Here is a 16,311-nt window from a genome sequence, read left to right as displayed (position 1 = left end):
CTTGTACTTGGGGCCAAACCAATCTAAAGGAATTGTTTTGGGCACAAACAATTGACCAATTGTTGCTGAAAAATTTATCAGTTTGTCTTTATTTTTTGTATATTTAATATTTAATGCAATGAGCATTAGTGGTTAGTTATGCAAAATCCAATTAAAATGTTAGATGTGGATTTGCTTGTTAGATCTCTCATGATTTTCCTACGAAGGAGGTGCAGAATCCTTTTTTCTAGCTCACTTCTAGATGCAAAAAACTGACTAATTTAATGATAAAAACGAATTGAATCAAATTGAATGGAGTTAATAGGAATTAAGGAGAGGAGCAGAGCTTCAGAAGAGAACCAAGAAAAATCAGCTTTGCTTTTGTCTCCCTCTCACCTTTTTCCTTGCTTTTGTAACCACACAAAACACAACAATTCAAAAGCAAGAGAACTAATGTCGCGAGCAAGAAGTCAAAAACAGCGAAGTTGATCAAAAATAAAAACTACATAGATCAAACAGAAACTTACCAAAATGGAATATTAATCGAAGAGCAAGTTGCTATCGTTGACCGTGTAGAAAACTAGAAATTATTGGAGCAATCTGATTACCCTAGGTTTTGATATTTAGGCAAGAGTTTAAATTAGATTTATTGTTGTATTTAATATGCATTGTGAGTATGCAGGATACAGGTATAACAAGGAAAGTCTAAGGGTGATCTTAGCAAAGGAGGAAAGTCCAAGGATAAATCTTGACAGTGTAAGTCCAAGAATATAATCTTGGTAACATAAATCCAAGTGTGACTTGACAATGGATGAAATCCCAAAGGCGCGACCTTTGGTAAAGGAAGACTTAACAATAATGACAAGCCCGATGGAAACTCCAAAAGACAAGACGTGAAGGAAGAGGAGGCATCCAAGAAATGCAAGGTTGATGGAGGAGTCTACAAAGTCACGTCTAGGTTGATCGGACGAGGACGAGGACGAGTGCTGAGTGAATATACTTGGAGGTTAAATCCTAGGATTAGGATTTTAGTAGCGTCACTGTAGCGTTACTATAACAGTAATATAGATTAATGTAATAAATATTTTTTAAAAACAAAATTAAAAATAAAACAAATTACAAACTAAACTTAAATTTTCACTAACAAAAAACGAATCTCTTAATCTCATAGTATTAAAAAGTTTTTTTAAAAAAAAAAATCTTACAAAATTATGAATGCATAACACAGATGTTTCACATGATTCTACAGGATACTGGCTCATATATATTTTTATTGGGTAAAAAGATCACCAAGAGAAGGGACTGGCTCCAAATAAAAATATTACATTTTCTAAGTCTCTTACCCATTGACAGACTCTGTTGCACGCTTTGATTGCCTGAACCTGCAAATTATAGTAATCCAGGTGAGTTTTAATCAAATATTATGGTTATAGGTTAGAGTCCTACCAAATAGGGCAGGCAAGCAACCTTAAGAACTTATATTTTTACAGTCCTAAATGTATAGTAACTCCCCCTTTTTAGTGGACACCTTCAATTGCTAATCAAAGATAACCTTGACATTTTCTTAAGTAAAAAAGGAAAGTTAAAATTAAAAGCGACATGCTATAACTTACAACCAAACCTCAACATACTTATTTCAACAGCCATTAAAGATTGAAATCTATTAATGTACAGCTCAGTGCGGTAGTCTAGCCCTTCATTTTGTCACATGCCACATGGCACATACTGATGCCCTGTATGAGTAGTCTCAAGTCTCAACCAACACAGGCTGAGATCGACAAGGTGAAGGCACAAGGCGAAAGGAGGATTAATTTGTACCTCAATGCCTTAATCCCTGAGCTGATCTACAATTGCCTGAGATCAACTGAGGGTTCAATATATTCCATCTCCCAATAAAATTACACAATTATTGCAAGATATTGTGCCTCATTCTATCCTTGATCTTGATCGTGAACCGTATCTGTCAGGACTGTCTCAATTGCTCTAAATATCCATAGTGATAGAATGGAAGGATAAACTCTATGTAGCTGACCACACAAAAGAGACATACACGACTTAATCATGGTGATGATCATCTAATAATTTAAATTTATAGCATGCATGGTAAAGGGCAGCCCGGGTAAAGGACAACCCGGTGTATGAAGCTCCCACCAATGTAAGATTTCGAAGAAGGATATATTGTACGTAGTCTTATCCTGATTTTACAAGAGGTTGTTTCTTAAACTCAAATCCGTAGCTTCTAAGTCACATGATAACAACTTTAACATGTATGCTAAACTTTTAACATGCATGGTCACTAAACAAATATTAATGCACTGTTATAGTATATCCAACTATCTCCCAAATATTCATGTTGTGAATGTTTAATCATCCCTCGTTGTGGCAAAAGGAGAATACGCTCGCCCCTAGCGCCCCCGCCAACCCGTCCCAAGGCCAACAAGGAAGAGGTAAATCACGGGCGGCTACTAAGCCTTTGGAATAGTGACTAGCACATAAGGGAGGTATTTACCTCGGCTTTGCCGAGATTCGAACCCTAGACCTCATTGTGGCAACACCTCATGCGCTAGCCACTAGACCCATCCGAGAACGTTTAATCATCCCTCGTAAACTTACATGTGAAAGCCTGAGTACCTTGATTTTCACTCTTTAGCAATTTAGCCCATAAATTAAGCTCAGTCAAGCTTGATAAAAGGGAACATGTTTAACTAATAAATCTGTAATTAGGTATATCTAATAACTTAAGCTGTAAAATTCACAATTGAATCAAATTATAGTATTAGAGCAACATCAGGTTTGATTTTTCTTTGTTGTGCTCACCCCACTTATTTAATAGTGCGCTTTGTCAACTTATCATCTTAAGCATTCAGGGTAAATAATTGCTCAATACCTTTCATATTTACCATGCAATAGAATTGGAGAAAACCATTCACAAAAAAGGGAGATATGAACAAACCTTGTCCGCAAGAGGATCAAATGCTGCATAAAGTTCAAAATCCTGAGTAATCCAGCAAAGGATAACTGCAACAATTACAGTTTTGGATTAGCATGATGGTCAACTTTCCAGTGTTCAATCGAAAATAAAACAAAAGGAACTATAAAAACACTCAGATAAGGAGAGAAACAGAAGAATATGTACTACTTGCTAAGAAAATACCAAAAAGGAGCATGCATCAATAGCATTTCAAGGTGGTGTCATGCTCTAAGACTTGAAAACATACCAAAATCTCCATCCCGTCTGAACTGTGTTTTATGTGGACCGGTCCCTTCATCGTGCATTGATGCATACAAATTCTGGTAAGCTCTGAACAGTCTGCAGTCATTGGCTTTGTTATTGTATAACAGACATACCATTATATCTAATAAGGAACAAACAGCTGCAAATATTGATATTGCAGCATGTACACGCACCTTTTCTGTTGACTAGAACTGCTTATGGGTGATGAGAACTCCGATGATACATATTGATCAAGGTTAATACTCCTATAAATGAAATGCCAAAGTCCAGAGGGGCCTCCAATGATGGTGTTGGAAGATGACAATTCAGATGATGCTTTTTCAGCAGATAAATGGGGTGGCAGAGACCCAGAGCGAAGAGAGGAATCAACTGGTACATCCTCAACACGTAGTCCACCATCTAGCACAGATCTTTGAACTTCCGACAAGACATTTGATTTAACAAGCACAGACTCAATGCGAATCCTAGGGACCACCAGTGAAACTGAAGTTATTTGGTGACAAGGGAAAACTTATTCCTTCTGAGGTACCAAAAGAACTACAAGCTGTTGTCAGTTCTCACCTGCAATCTTTTAGATGATAAAAGGAATCTGGACCAGTAGTGAGTAGTATCAAATAGGTGTCCACCTATAAAAAAATTATTGGGGAACATAGAAGATGAGCCAGGAAGACAATAATAATAAAACAGAATATCACCATATGGAAGCTATGAACCTTGAATGAAATTATTATTCATATTCCTTATAATATCAAAGGATTAGTAAATGAAAGCCATTTAGGGATATCCATCAAACTCACATCAAGAAAATCGACGTAAGCATAAAGGAACACCATTGGATTGTATCTGGGTAGGCAAATTGGTGAGAAAGACTCAGAAGTCCTGCATAATAAGTAAATCAGTATAATATAAAATTAAACCAAAGAAGTTCACATAACAAAAAGTATGATTGTATCATTGCAAAAAGACACCAAATTTACCACTATTCTAGAATTCAATATGCTAGTGAAAACCCTGAGACCTATGTTGTAAAAGACAACAAGAATCCATATGAATGAGATAATCATGTCTTGAAGTGCTTGCAAAAAAACTGGTGAAAGTTAGGTTTTAAATACACAAATTCTTATAAGCTAATATTGAGAAAAACATGTATGCAATAAATAGTTCAAGGATGTGCAGACAGACACCAACTTCCAGAAAACTGTTTTGATTGATTGATTTCTCAGTGTGATAGAGCTTAAAAAATTGTGAATCCAAAGGTCAAAATTACTAATCTAGAATTAGTTATTTTAAGAAATTGCTTAATTACATGCAGCATGCACTAGCACCAGGTTGCTGAAACTGTAAACAAATTGTCTTGTAAAATTTTAAAGATATGTTTATAAAAGAGTGAGTTGCCACCACATTAGAAAAAATTAGCAATCTTTACCCAAAAGATCTATTATATTGGTGAAAGGACAAACTAATCAATACAAGATTCCAGGCTCGTATTGTTCATATCAAACAAATTTTACAACAATAAACCTACAGATGAGGTATAATCCAACTACAACAGGTGGTACGGATTGGATTAAACACAAACAAGGTACATGAAAAATGTCAGTGAAGATAATTATGAGAACTGAGAAACATTAGACAAAACAGAGAAAAGTTAAGAGACTGCATCAAGTAAATTTTTATGCATATGCATAATTGCTTCCAGTGAAACACAGTACTCCAACCAACTACAATTGCTTGCATAGGTAATCATGCTTGTACAAGGATGGTTTATCTCCTCGTAATAGAGTTGCCAAATGACACAGTTAACAGTGTGATATAGAGCTTATACGGGGCTGGTCACATCTAACATGCTTTTCTGTTGGGATAGCCATCAAGCACCAAGGAGTACCTGAATGATTCAGAAGCCATTATAAAGTTGGAGAGTAAGAGCATGTCATCAGGATGCAGGGATGCCTTTTGAGCTCCAACAAGACTGATAACCTAGAAAGAAGCACATTGTGCAATCAGCAAGTAACATAAAATCAAAAAAAAGAGAAAAATTAACAAACATAAAATATAATGCATAAAATAGTCAAAGATTGTCAACACTTAATAGGTATCCTGATGAAATAATTGTGGAGCGTTTAAACAGATAAAGCTGGTAAGAAGCATCAACTTTCATATTTGCATGCTGCAGGCATCTAATTGGGAAGAAACTTGTTTGAACAAGACAAAAAAGTGCATATGATATTTCTTTCCACAAAAGCAAAATCTATTCAAACTAGACTGTAAAGATGTTCCCTGTTCAATATATATCAATAATCTAAGACGCAAGGATGTTTTTCTACTGATCTCTAGATCTAAGAATCTAAAACCTCCACTTTTAATCCATTATAAAAATTTATTGTCAACTTCCACAATTAAGCACCAAGCTGTATTTGCCACAATTGACAATCAACCCGACGATGAAACCACAATTTGCAATCAGATGAGACAAATAGGAGAGAGATATATTAAAAGTGCCACTGTTCTACACATAAACTCAAGGTATCTTTTACTTTAGATAAAGAAAAACCTTTATTTGGGTAGAATGAAATTAAGTCAAACAATAAATACTATGGTACACGACATCATATAATTTGCTGAAGCATGAAAAGTGTATAGTTATTAATATTGATGGATAAGCATCGCTAGTTTTGGAAAAATATTATTTGCTAAAAATTATACCATCTTGTAATATTCTTGTTTCTAAATGCTTAGTCAAAAAATTGAAGAAATAAAAGTTATAAATGTGTTTAAAGAATTCCAACCAGCACATCTTGAAGCAAAATAGGTAGGATCTCACGAGCCAAAAGAAAGAAAAAACAAAGGATGGTTGCAACATCTACTGTCCACTCTCCAAGAAGAATAAGCTTAACAGCACTATACAGATTGAAAGTAAAATAGGATTAAAATTTTAGTAGCACACAATAGAGTTCCTATTCCAAGAATATTGTTCACAAACTTCACATAAACCTTAAAATACAAAAGGACTCAGGAACATTGAGTTGATACATTATTTAGTGGGAGCAGCACTAAGTCCTAACCACCAATACTTACTAAATCTGAGTAAGTGCGAGCAGGAAAAAATGTGATTTTCTGAGTTCTCTGGTAAGGCAAACAAATGAAGGGGCATACAGCTAGTGAGCAAATGCACATAGAAAATATGCTGGAAATTTAGATAGTTGACCAGATCTGACTCAGATATCTAAAGCATGATGCACCACCATGCACCCAAATGGTAATAGGATCAAATAGACTACCAAAATTGTTAGGATTAACCAATCTTAAAATTCCTATCTACAGAACTGGAAACAATTTTTATTTTTTTTCCTACTCAGAGGTATCAGCTCCACAATAAGGACAATGGATTAACACAATTGGTTAGATTCAAATCCAATAGCACAATCCACCACTATTTCAAGTGTTCTATTACAGCTTAAACAGGGATGTACTTAAGTATTCAGAACTTCTGATAAAGAAAGAGTACAATAGCAGGAAGCGATCAATATAAATTACAATACTATGTTAACAATGCAAGAGCTAGGTAATGAGAACAGGTAAATTGTAGAGAATTGTTGCTTAATCTCTGGGATGTCGGGTGACTAAAAACAACTCCAAAATTACACTTTTGGACAAACCTTGTGCTTACACAATAATAATGCAAACAGAACCCCTGAATCAGCAACATCTTGTAAAATAGCACCAGCAGCTTGTCTTGTTGCAAAGCTAAGAGGAAGGCATGTATATGCATGGAGAAATGTAGCAGGGTTCCTGAAAAAAAAAATTACAAGTCAATGCATGGCCATTCTTAGTATATGATCGCCATACCTAAATTGGCATACATAATTATTGTTAAGAAATCTTTTATCCTGGTACAGTCGATCATCTTTGCACAATCAGTGATGTATAAGAAACCTATTAAAGAAATTAGTATTCCTCTTTTAGGTTTTTTTCCTTTCCAATCTATGCAATCTGTAAACTTCATGCAAGAATTTATTGGTCATCTAAATCTTGTTTTTTTAAGCCTTTTGCAACTTAATTTCTCCTTTATGATTAGGTTTAACCACAACTTTTAATGGGTTTAAATTTGACATTCATAATTGATGATTTGCATTGACTGTGCAGATTTATCATAACATTATAGAAATTGAGGTCAACTTTTGAAGATGGACTTCATGGATTAAATGCAAAGCTATGAGGACCTTCATGGATGGTTATCAAACTTGAAGATGAACCAAAAGACCCATGTAATATGTTGTTAGAATCTTGCATTTGTTTTCTGGTACATTAATTGTTCGATGTTTTAATAACCTAGATAGAGATCAAGTACTAAGAGCTTATTTTATTTCAAATCCTTATGACTTAGGGATGCTTTAAATCATTCTTTTAGCGATGGCTCAGGATAGCTTATAGGGCTTGTAAGCTGACCGAAGGGTGCTACCCAGACTAGACTTGAGTGCCTAATGCAATTCAAAATTTTGGATCAATTTTGTTTTAAAAAAAATAATTAAAATTTCCATTTTTTATTCCTAAGAGTTATTAAAAGTTTATTATATTTTTAGAGATAATTTAGACTTTTAAAAGTTGGTTGTTGTTTAAGAGAAAAGATAGGATTTTTGAGACTATTTGATTTTATTTCAAGACAATAAAAGGGATTAGGATCTCATGAATTCTATCATTTTTAATTTAGTAATATTCTTCCTCTCCTTTAGTGAGTTGAGTTATTCGATTATGTGTGGTGTGATTTTTCATATTGCATCAGTGTAAATTGACTAGAGCAATCATTCCAATCAGACAATCAGCTGAAGTTGTTGTTCCTTAAATAGCCAACAAGTGGTCAACATTGTTCTAGTCAACTGAGAGGCTAATTTTAGGGGATAGTATGTTATTATTTGAGCTACAACTGATTAGAAGACTTAAGCAATTAATTAAAGATAACCAATCAATTGGGAACCCTTTTTAGTCAATTGAAATGTCATAGTTGGATTTAACATTCAAATTTTAAACATTTTCAAGTTGTGTAAGTGAAAGCTAAACCATACTTTATAAGGTTTCTTAGAGATATTTTGGGCATTCATCCATATTGTTTTAGAACTTCATTGACTGTGCTTCATTGCTATCTAAGTGCCCAAATCATATCCAAGAACTAATGTTGATATTAGGGCTTTGATTTTCTTCTTCAAGGTGGCAAAAGGCGAATACGCTCGCCCCCAGCGTCCCCGCCAACCCGTCCCAGGGTCAACACGGAGGAGGTAAATCACGGTCATTTGATTTTCTTCTTCAAGCTCTTTAATAGTCTCGCTCCCTTATATTTTCATTTACATCTATTTAAGAGAGATTATTTTTCTTTCAATTCTTATTAAGAGAATTTGTTTTTAGGGTTCTAGGAACTAATTCATTGTTGTTACTATGCATTGTAAAGACCTCCCTAACCCGGCTCTTTACCTTGTGAGCTTTGATCCTCAAGTGGAAATCAGTTTAAATTAAGCTCACTGTCAGGTCTCATCATTGATTTATAGAGGCTTACCCTATTCTTTTGTTAAACGGGCAATTTAGTGGATATTTAGAGGTGGCACACCGGACATGTTATAGGCAATGGAGTACGACCAATGTCTACTAATCATATTATATCATTACCTTAATTTTAGTTTCACATTTGTATGTGTTTCTTCCTTGCTTTGTTTATCACAATTGATATATTGTCATGTACCTGCACATCAAATTACCTATTTCATTTAAATGCTAAATTAGCAAGAAAATTTTATTGATGTATATTCAACCCCCTAGTGAAGATCCTACAATGTGATGTTTTTAAAATTCTTATTTTTTAAAATATAATATATATGTTAAGGAGAAGGAGAGCCTGAAGCAACAATAAAGTTATTGTCGTGTGACCTAAAGGTCACGTGTTCGAGTATCGAAAACAACCTCTTGCCAAGCCGGATAAGACTGTGTATAATAAACTCTTCCACATAACCCCGCATTGGAGGGAGTTTTGTACACCGAGTTGCCCTTTAATCTATATGTCAAAGGCTAAATCAATATTTTTTACACATTAATGGAATAATATAATTATTATCTCTATGGGTTAATTTAGAAATCCATTTTTTTAATCAATATATGATTTTCAATTTAGATTAAAGAAAAATATGCTTATTAACTTTAGTCATTTAATTATCATGGTTTGACAAGTATCGAAGTATCGATTTATAACTAGAACGATACGGTTTTGATACTGTATTGTATCGTGTTGATAAATTTTCAGTATTTTTTAAATATAAAATATATTAATTAAAAATAATAAAATATTTTTTAAAAATTTATGGGATTGTAGCGCATCCATATGGTAAATAAATAAATAATTTACTATATATTTTTGGAATTAAAATAAATAAAATATATTAAATCAATGAGATAGTTTTATTAGGGTTTGATTAAGTATGCTTACATTATCTATTTATAGTTAGGAGTTCATTGCAATTATAAACCTAACTTTAACCTAAGTTTTTTGCATCGCAATTGTGCGCTCGCGGGCATCCTACTCGACCCATGTGCCTGTGGGTGTCTCGATCACGACTTGTGCGCCCGTAGCCCGCAACCCGCGGAGGTCGCGGTGCCTCTGTGACTCGTGCGCCCGCAACCCACGGAGGTCGCAATGGCCTCTGTGACCCTGCAAAGGTCGTTGCGGCATCGCGGATCTTTCGCAACCCCGAGGCGGCCGCATTGTTTGTGCTGATGCTGGATTGCAAGTGGAACGACAAATTTCGCCTGTTTTGCCTAGCACGGAACACAATTTTAAACCATCATTGTTATACGTAAATATTATATTCATACAAATTAGCTATTATATAAATTGAGAAAAATCATATATATAAGTATTATGTTATATTAATATTTTAAATTAATGATTAAAGTAATCATGTTATTATTTATGGCATATAAATTTAAGTTATTAATGATTGTTAAAGTGGAACGAAACATTATTATAATATGTTTTAGTAAGATAACTACTACATGATGTATATAATAAGATAACACAAGCTTGACCTTAAAATAATGCATATGGAACGAAGCCTAACAACACAAATATTTACTCTTAATAACCCTTTCGTTGTTCCTCAAGTTGGATCATATGGTAGCAGAAGGTGGAATCCATGACCCGATGACCTCACACGGTAGGCCCCATGACTATCTGCGAGGAGATAAATCGGGAAGTTGTAGTTGGTCAGTGTGGGGGAGGATTTTTTTTTCCTTGGCTTTACCAAGATTCAAACCCTTACCCTATGGTAACAACTCTGTCCTGCACTAGCCAACTCAACCCTGCTCCGGGGGCTCCTCAAGTTGGATCATAAATACTACTTATGTTTAGCTCATAAATTAAAATATAAAATTATGTTGATTGTTAAAGTGGAATGAAACATTATTATAATATGTTTTAGTAAGCTAACTACTACATGGTCTATATAATAAGATAACACATAAGCCTGACCTCAAAATAATGCATGTGGAACAAAGCCTAACAACATAAATATTTACTCTTAGTAACCCTTTTGTTGTTCCTTAAGTTGGATCATAGATACTACTTATGTTTAGCTCATGAATTAAAATATAAAATTATATTGATTGAGATTTATCTTTCAACTCTTATATTAAGACTCACAATGACTCCTTGATCTGGTTCTTCCTTAGTATAATTCTTCCTCACGATCCTTGGCACAATTTCCATGTGATCTTTCCTCTGCTCAATACTCGTGATTCATATTACCTAAAAGTCTAAAACCCTACTTTTGACATGTGAGAGAGGCAACAAGATATGTCAAGGCTTCATCTTACATTGCCACAGCCTCCTCTAAGTTTCCCCCTTGTCCTCTCCTTTAGTGCAATTGACACAATATTCAAGCTCATGCAATATGGCAAGCAACTCTTGTTCCAACCAAGGAATAAAGTGCTGACTCAGAACAAGATTTTAACCCTTACTCAGCTTGTTATATAAATTATAAAAAAAATTGACAAAAATTGACTAAAATATAACCAAGAAAATATGTAAACATAATTAAGCAAGTAGGCATGAATTCCTTCAAACACGCATCAAGGTGTTTACTATGAAAAGGTGAGGTGAGACACCAAGGAAAAGACTATCGAGTGGGCTTCTCCTTGCAGTAGGCAACAACATCAACAGTGGCAATGGACAAATGGAAGGGGAAAGGAAAGTAGTCAATAAGGATCCTACATTAGGCTGAGAGGATATGGAAAGATCATCTATAAGCTCCTCAAGTGAGTTTCTCTTTATGGTCACATTGACAACACGCAATGAACTATAAAAGGAGAGAAGGAAAACACTTGGGATATTGCGCTCAACTCAGATAATATCTCATAGGGCACGACAAGAATAAGGAGAAGGCTGAAAGAACTAAGAACAAAATAATTCGCTTGAGAAGGATGATGCTCCGAAACAAAGCAGTGTGTAGGAGGAAGATTATGACTACTGCAAGGCAAACCAGTAGAAGAAATCAATGCAGCAGTGGCAAAAGCAGCAAGAATGACACATAGAATGGCAGCTGGAATAGAGACAATCCTTCTACTGTTGGCATAGTTCATTCAATACATAGTAGGGACACTGACAAATGATTGTTTTCAATGTCTAAGGAGAATTCAAACAACAATCTGACTATTCAAGTAGGAATAGCTCCTGGTTCTTAAATTCATAAACTAATGAGCAAATTGGCTACGTCACTAGAGAAGAGAAGTTGTGCATTGTCCAGTGGTTGTGTTGTTTACAGAGTAAAAGGCTGAATAAACTGTCATTCTAATGAGAGAAGTTGTCCCATCCAGACATAATGTCATCTTTAGATGTTGACAACATGAGGAAGAACATCACGAGAGTGCAGGATATTTGCAACATCATCAGACATGAGCCCAACTAGAAGAGAGTTCATGAAAAGATGGGAACTCACTGAAGTTTATGCAGCAGAGAGAGCTCGTCTGAGGAGGAAATGAGCAGAAGCACAAGACATGCTAGGTGGGGAACAAATATGAATTGTATGGGTACGGAGAAGATCGATGCTAGCATAGCAAAAGGCAACAAAGTTGGGTAGACCAGGTTTAGTCTTGATACAGTTTGTAGCAAGGGAAGTTGTATTGCATTTGATGAGTTCCAAAGCTGTTGGCACATCCTAGCATGGATGAACTGAACAAGAACAAAGATGTATTGTTGAAGAGGGCAAGAAGGAGATTCATCTAGTGTGAAAACAGATTTTTAGCAGCTAGTGTCCCAGTGCAATCCTTGCTCTAGAACAGGAACCTTTCAAGTCAACTCCATGGCAAGGATGAGAGGGAAGGAAGGAGGGGCAGGCATTGAGTTGAAGAGAATATGGGGAAGGGGAGATTGTCACCAAAATAACCTACCTCCACCTAAGAGGATTTTTTTCTCTTTCTGAAAATCCTAGCTTTAGGAGAGAGGCTACGATACCATATTACAATAGGAGGAAATAAGATTATATTGATCTCTTTGAATAGAACATTAGAACTATTAGAACACAATACATAATCGTTGATTTAAAATACTCAATGTGGGACTAAAACACCTAACTCCTATAACTACAAAGTCTTAAGTACTCTATCACTGATAATAACAAAGTTTTGTGTGAACAAGATCATGACAGTTTCATTTCCTTCGTACATACACATAGGGATAGCTTTATCACAAGTAGAGAAAATCAGATTATTAAAATATTTGTTTGAAGATCAAAAATAGGAAAACAAGTTTCAAGAAAAACAGTAATTAAACCTAATGAACCATCAAACTGACATATTTGTTTCAAGTAGAAAAACAAACCGGCTGAAGGAATGGATCAAAGAGGAGAAAACTGCATCAGTTCCACTCAATAAAGGAGTCATGTCAAATTTTGGATTCTTCTCAAAACATCTGTTAACAGACTTTGTCAAGATAAGCAGCATCTGGAACAAGGTAATAAACAAATAAGGCACCATAAGCAAACACAAAATCGTTGTGAAAAGGGCACAATTTGCCTATGAAATTGTGATCAAAATATAATAACCAAGAAACAAAAGAGCCATAAGAATGGCTAGGAAAACAGTGTCACAAGTACCTGACCATAAAGAAGTTCTAATTGTCTTTTCAAAGCCTCATATGGTTCTTCCGTGCAGCTTATGCACACTAAATAGATTGGACCTTTAACAACAAAAACCACCTGATCATACAGAAATGCAAAATAACTCACGGAATAGTGAAAAAAACAATAAGTATAAACATGATCAGCATTAAAGTAACAAATGTGTTCAAAAGGCAATAGACTCATATAGCTAAAGAAAAGTACAGCAATAAGTACCTAATTTTAAATACAAAAATGAAAATGTATGTCGATACTAGAGGTTCATCTTCTTACAAGTGGAAAAAATTGAAATATCGTATGATCTTATCTAATTAACTCCAGCAGATTATTTTGGTATAGAAACATGTGTTCCTACTTACAGGCAAAGATCACTATCAATCTATCATATCTAATGTCCGAAGTCCAAACACAAAGAAAATTTCCAATTGTAAATCATCAGTGCATGAAAACACAAGTTACAACCAGTATGATGAAGACCTAAAAAAAATAAAATAAAATAAAGGAGTAAAGTACTAAACATTGTTTTAGGCTTTGTCAACCAATAAGATGGAACATCTAGCCTTTTACCTAATGTCAAATAAGAGATCAACTAGGACTCTTTGCAAGCATAACATAAATAAGCTGATAAGGGGGAAAAAAAAAAAGGCAGTCCAGTGTACGAAGTTCCCGCCAATGCAAGATCTAGGGAAGGGTCTATTGTACGCAATCTTACTCTGCTGTGCAAACGGCTATTTCTGAGACTCGAACCACCTTTAGGTCACACGGCAGCAACTTTACTATTGCGCCAAGGAAAAGGTAGAAGTAATTGAGACAATAGGTATAACTCATGCGAGTTTGAATATGCAAGCAGCTCTCTCCTTTTCAATAAGACGCAAATATGCTATAATCCTACTAAAGGTTGATTGCACAGTACAACTGAATTCACCATTGTAATAAAAGAGTGATGGTGCAAGCAGGAGAAAGTATTCATAAAAAAAATATGGATATTAATGTTTTCCACTTGAATCAGAATAATAAACAATATGAAGTTTGAGGTGTGGGGGTTTTCAGATTGAACTGCATTTTTTTCCTTTTCTCAGGCAGTATGCTTCTGTATTTATCTAACAGTATTCATATAATGATGGCAACTGGCCGCCTGCAAGAAACAAAATTAACAGGCCCTGTTCTCCGTATCCAGCAAGCAAATCATTTGTTTTAACTATGATCATGTTCACTATGGAAACAGGAACTTGTATGACAAAGGATGTAAATCAGCATTGAAGTATCTTCAATATACAAGGACAACAAAAATTATGTATAAGATATCTGAGCAAGCAGTAATTGGACTTGGGCAAGAAAAATATGTAACTAACTAACCTGGTGATTCCCTGCTCTTACATGCTTGATATGATCCCCACTACCATAACATGTCAAAAAATGGTAATAAATTAATTGAAAGTGTATTTCACATGATTGTGATGACATTAAAGACGATCAGCAAAATGTCACACCTGTTTTCAACAAAAGAGATAATAGCCTGCAAGGTTGCTGAAAATCCAGCTAATTTATGCTCATCTCCGTACCTGAAAGATATGAAACAGTTGGATTTTATTTAATCAAAATAAACCATGGTGCGACTGAATCTCACAGTTTTATCTAGCAAAGGTATTATATATTTTTGAATAATAGAAGAACGAAATTTAGCTTTACCTAGAAAAAATTGGCTTCCCAGAATGACTCAGAATAAAGTAGTGTTTCTTTCTCTTTCTCCATGAGATTGATCCATCGTCCTACATTTCAAATAGATATAAAATAAAACCAAGAACCAATTCCACGACACAGAATCAACACTCTACGCTGCACTGAATCAGAAAGCATGACATAAAACTCCATAAATAACTTGCAAGCAAGACTTTTGAATTTTGTGCTTCGAATGTGCAAAATCATATAACTCATTTTCAAACATCGAGCAATCATTGACCCTGAACAAGACAAAGATACCTCATCACGATGACGTTTACGACTCCAATCATCCGACAAAGCCCCTGGATCATCAAGTTCCTCAATTCCGCTGGACAGTCCTCCACTGCTTCCCCTCTCGCCGGCATAACCACTGCTGCTGGGACTATGCGGCACATCTCCGTCTTGATCTGAACCCTCCCTCCAGGCACCACGGACACCAAGCGACGAAGTGCCGGCCATATCCCCAACTACCTGACAGCCCTCATCCACGACCTCAATCTCACTCTCAACCATGTAGAAATCCGAGGGCAGGGTTCCGTTACCGGAAGGCGGTTCAGCGCCCGAAGCACTCCCAGGGTCCTCAAAGTCGAGAGAACTCGTATCCTGGGCCCTGGCAGGCTCCGCCCCAGGGTTAACATCAGAGTCATCAGGATTAGGCTTCCGGTAGAAATCCGCGGGCGCAGATCCATCGCTGCCCAAGACTTCGGCGCTCGCAGTTTCTCCTTCGTCCTCCAGGTCAAGAGAATTCATCCGATCCACTACGACATGATCGGCGTCGGGGACAGAGTCGGGCTCGCCAGGATTCGGAGTGGGGCAGAGGTCCTCTGGAAGAGATCTCCTAGCGTACGTCCCTTCGGCGCCGGTAGCATCGCCGGCATCCTCCAGACCGGGATCAGCGTCGGGGTCAGGAAGGGGATTCGAATCGGCGGAGGCCGCAGCGCCCTCGGGATCCATGACGGACGAGAGCGAGCGGAGGAATGAGGTGCTGCTATGGGATTAGGTTTTCGATTGGGGAAGATCGGAGGTGGGGAGAGAGAGAGCGAGAGAGAGGTCGTCGTCTCGTCTCCTAGCGCTCGGTGTCTGGCGCTCGCGCTTTAGATCAGGCCGTTTCGTTTGGTATGGTTTCTTTTGACTAGTAGTTGGTTGGGCACGATAGCAGCTGCCAATGTCTCCGCTACCATATTCTACCAATTAAATACAATATTTGACCAGCAGGTAGGTATT

The 16,311-nt window shown here is 36.2% G+C and overlaps 1 protein-coding gene across 1 annotated transcript; it reads right to left on the bottom strand.

The window, feature by feature from the left end:
• Nucleotides 1–1,144: 1,144 nt before the first annotated feature.
• Nucleotides 1,145–16,222, bottom strand: LOC121980388 (vacuolar fusion protein MON1 homolog). Its single transcript, XM_042532403.1, has 14 exons — nt 15,346–16,222; nt 15,055–15,134; nt 14,856–14,927; nt 14,722–14,761; nt 13,342–13,443; nt 13,068–13,189; nt 6,871–7,003; nt 5,100–5,191; nt 4,012–4,093; nt 3,776–3,840; nt 3,388–3,678; nt 3,198–3,289; nt 2,933–2,997; nt 1,145–1,361 (listed from the first exon to the last, which is right to left on the bottom strand). The coding sequence occupies exons 1-14, from the start codon at nt 16,039–16,041 to the stop codon at nt 1,266–1,268; spliced, it is 2,028 nt and encodes a 675-aa protein (XP_042388337.1). The 5' UTR covers nt 16,042–16,222; the 3' UTR covers nt 1,145–1,265.
• Between the last annotated feature and the right edge of the window lie 89 nt (nt 16,223–16,311).

This window comes from Zingiber officinale, chromosome 5A, assembly GCF_018446385.1.
Source record: "Zingiber officinale cultivar Zhangliang chromosome 5A, Zo_v1.1, whole genome shotgun sequence".
NCBI lineage: Eukaryota > Viridiplantae > Streptophyta > Magnoliopsida > Zingiberales > Zingiberaceae > Zingiber > Zingiber officinale.
The sequence above is the reverse complement of the archived record's forward strand: the minus strand, read 5'-3'. Positions and strand labels throughout refer to the sequence as shown.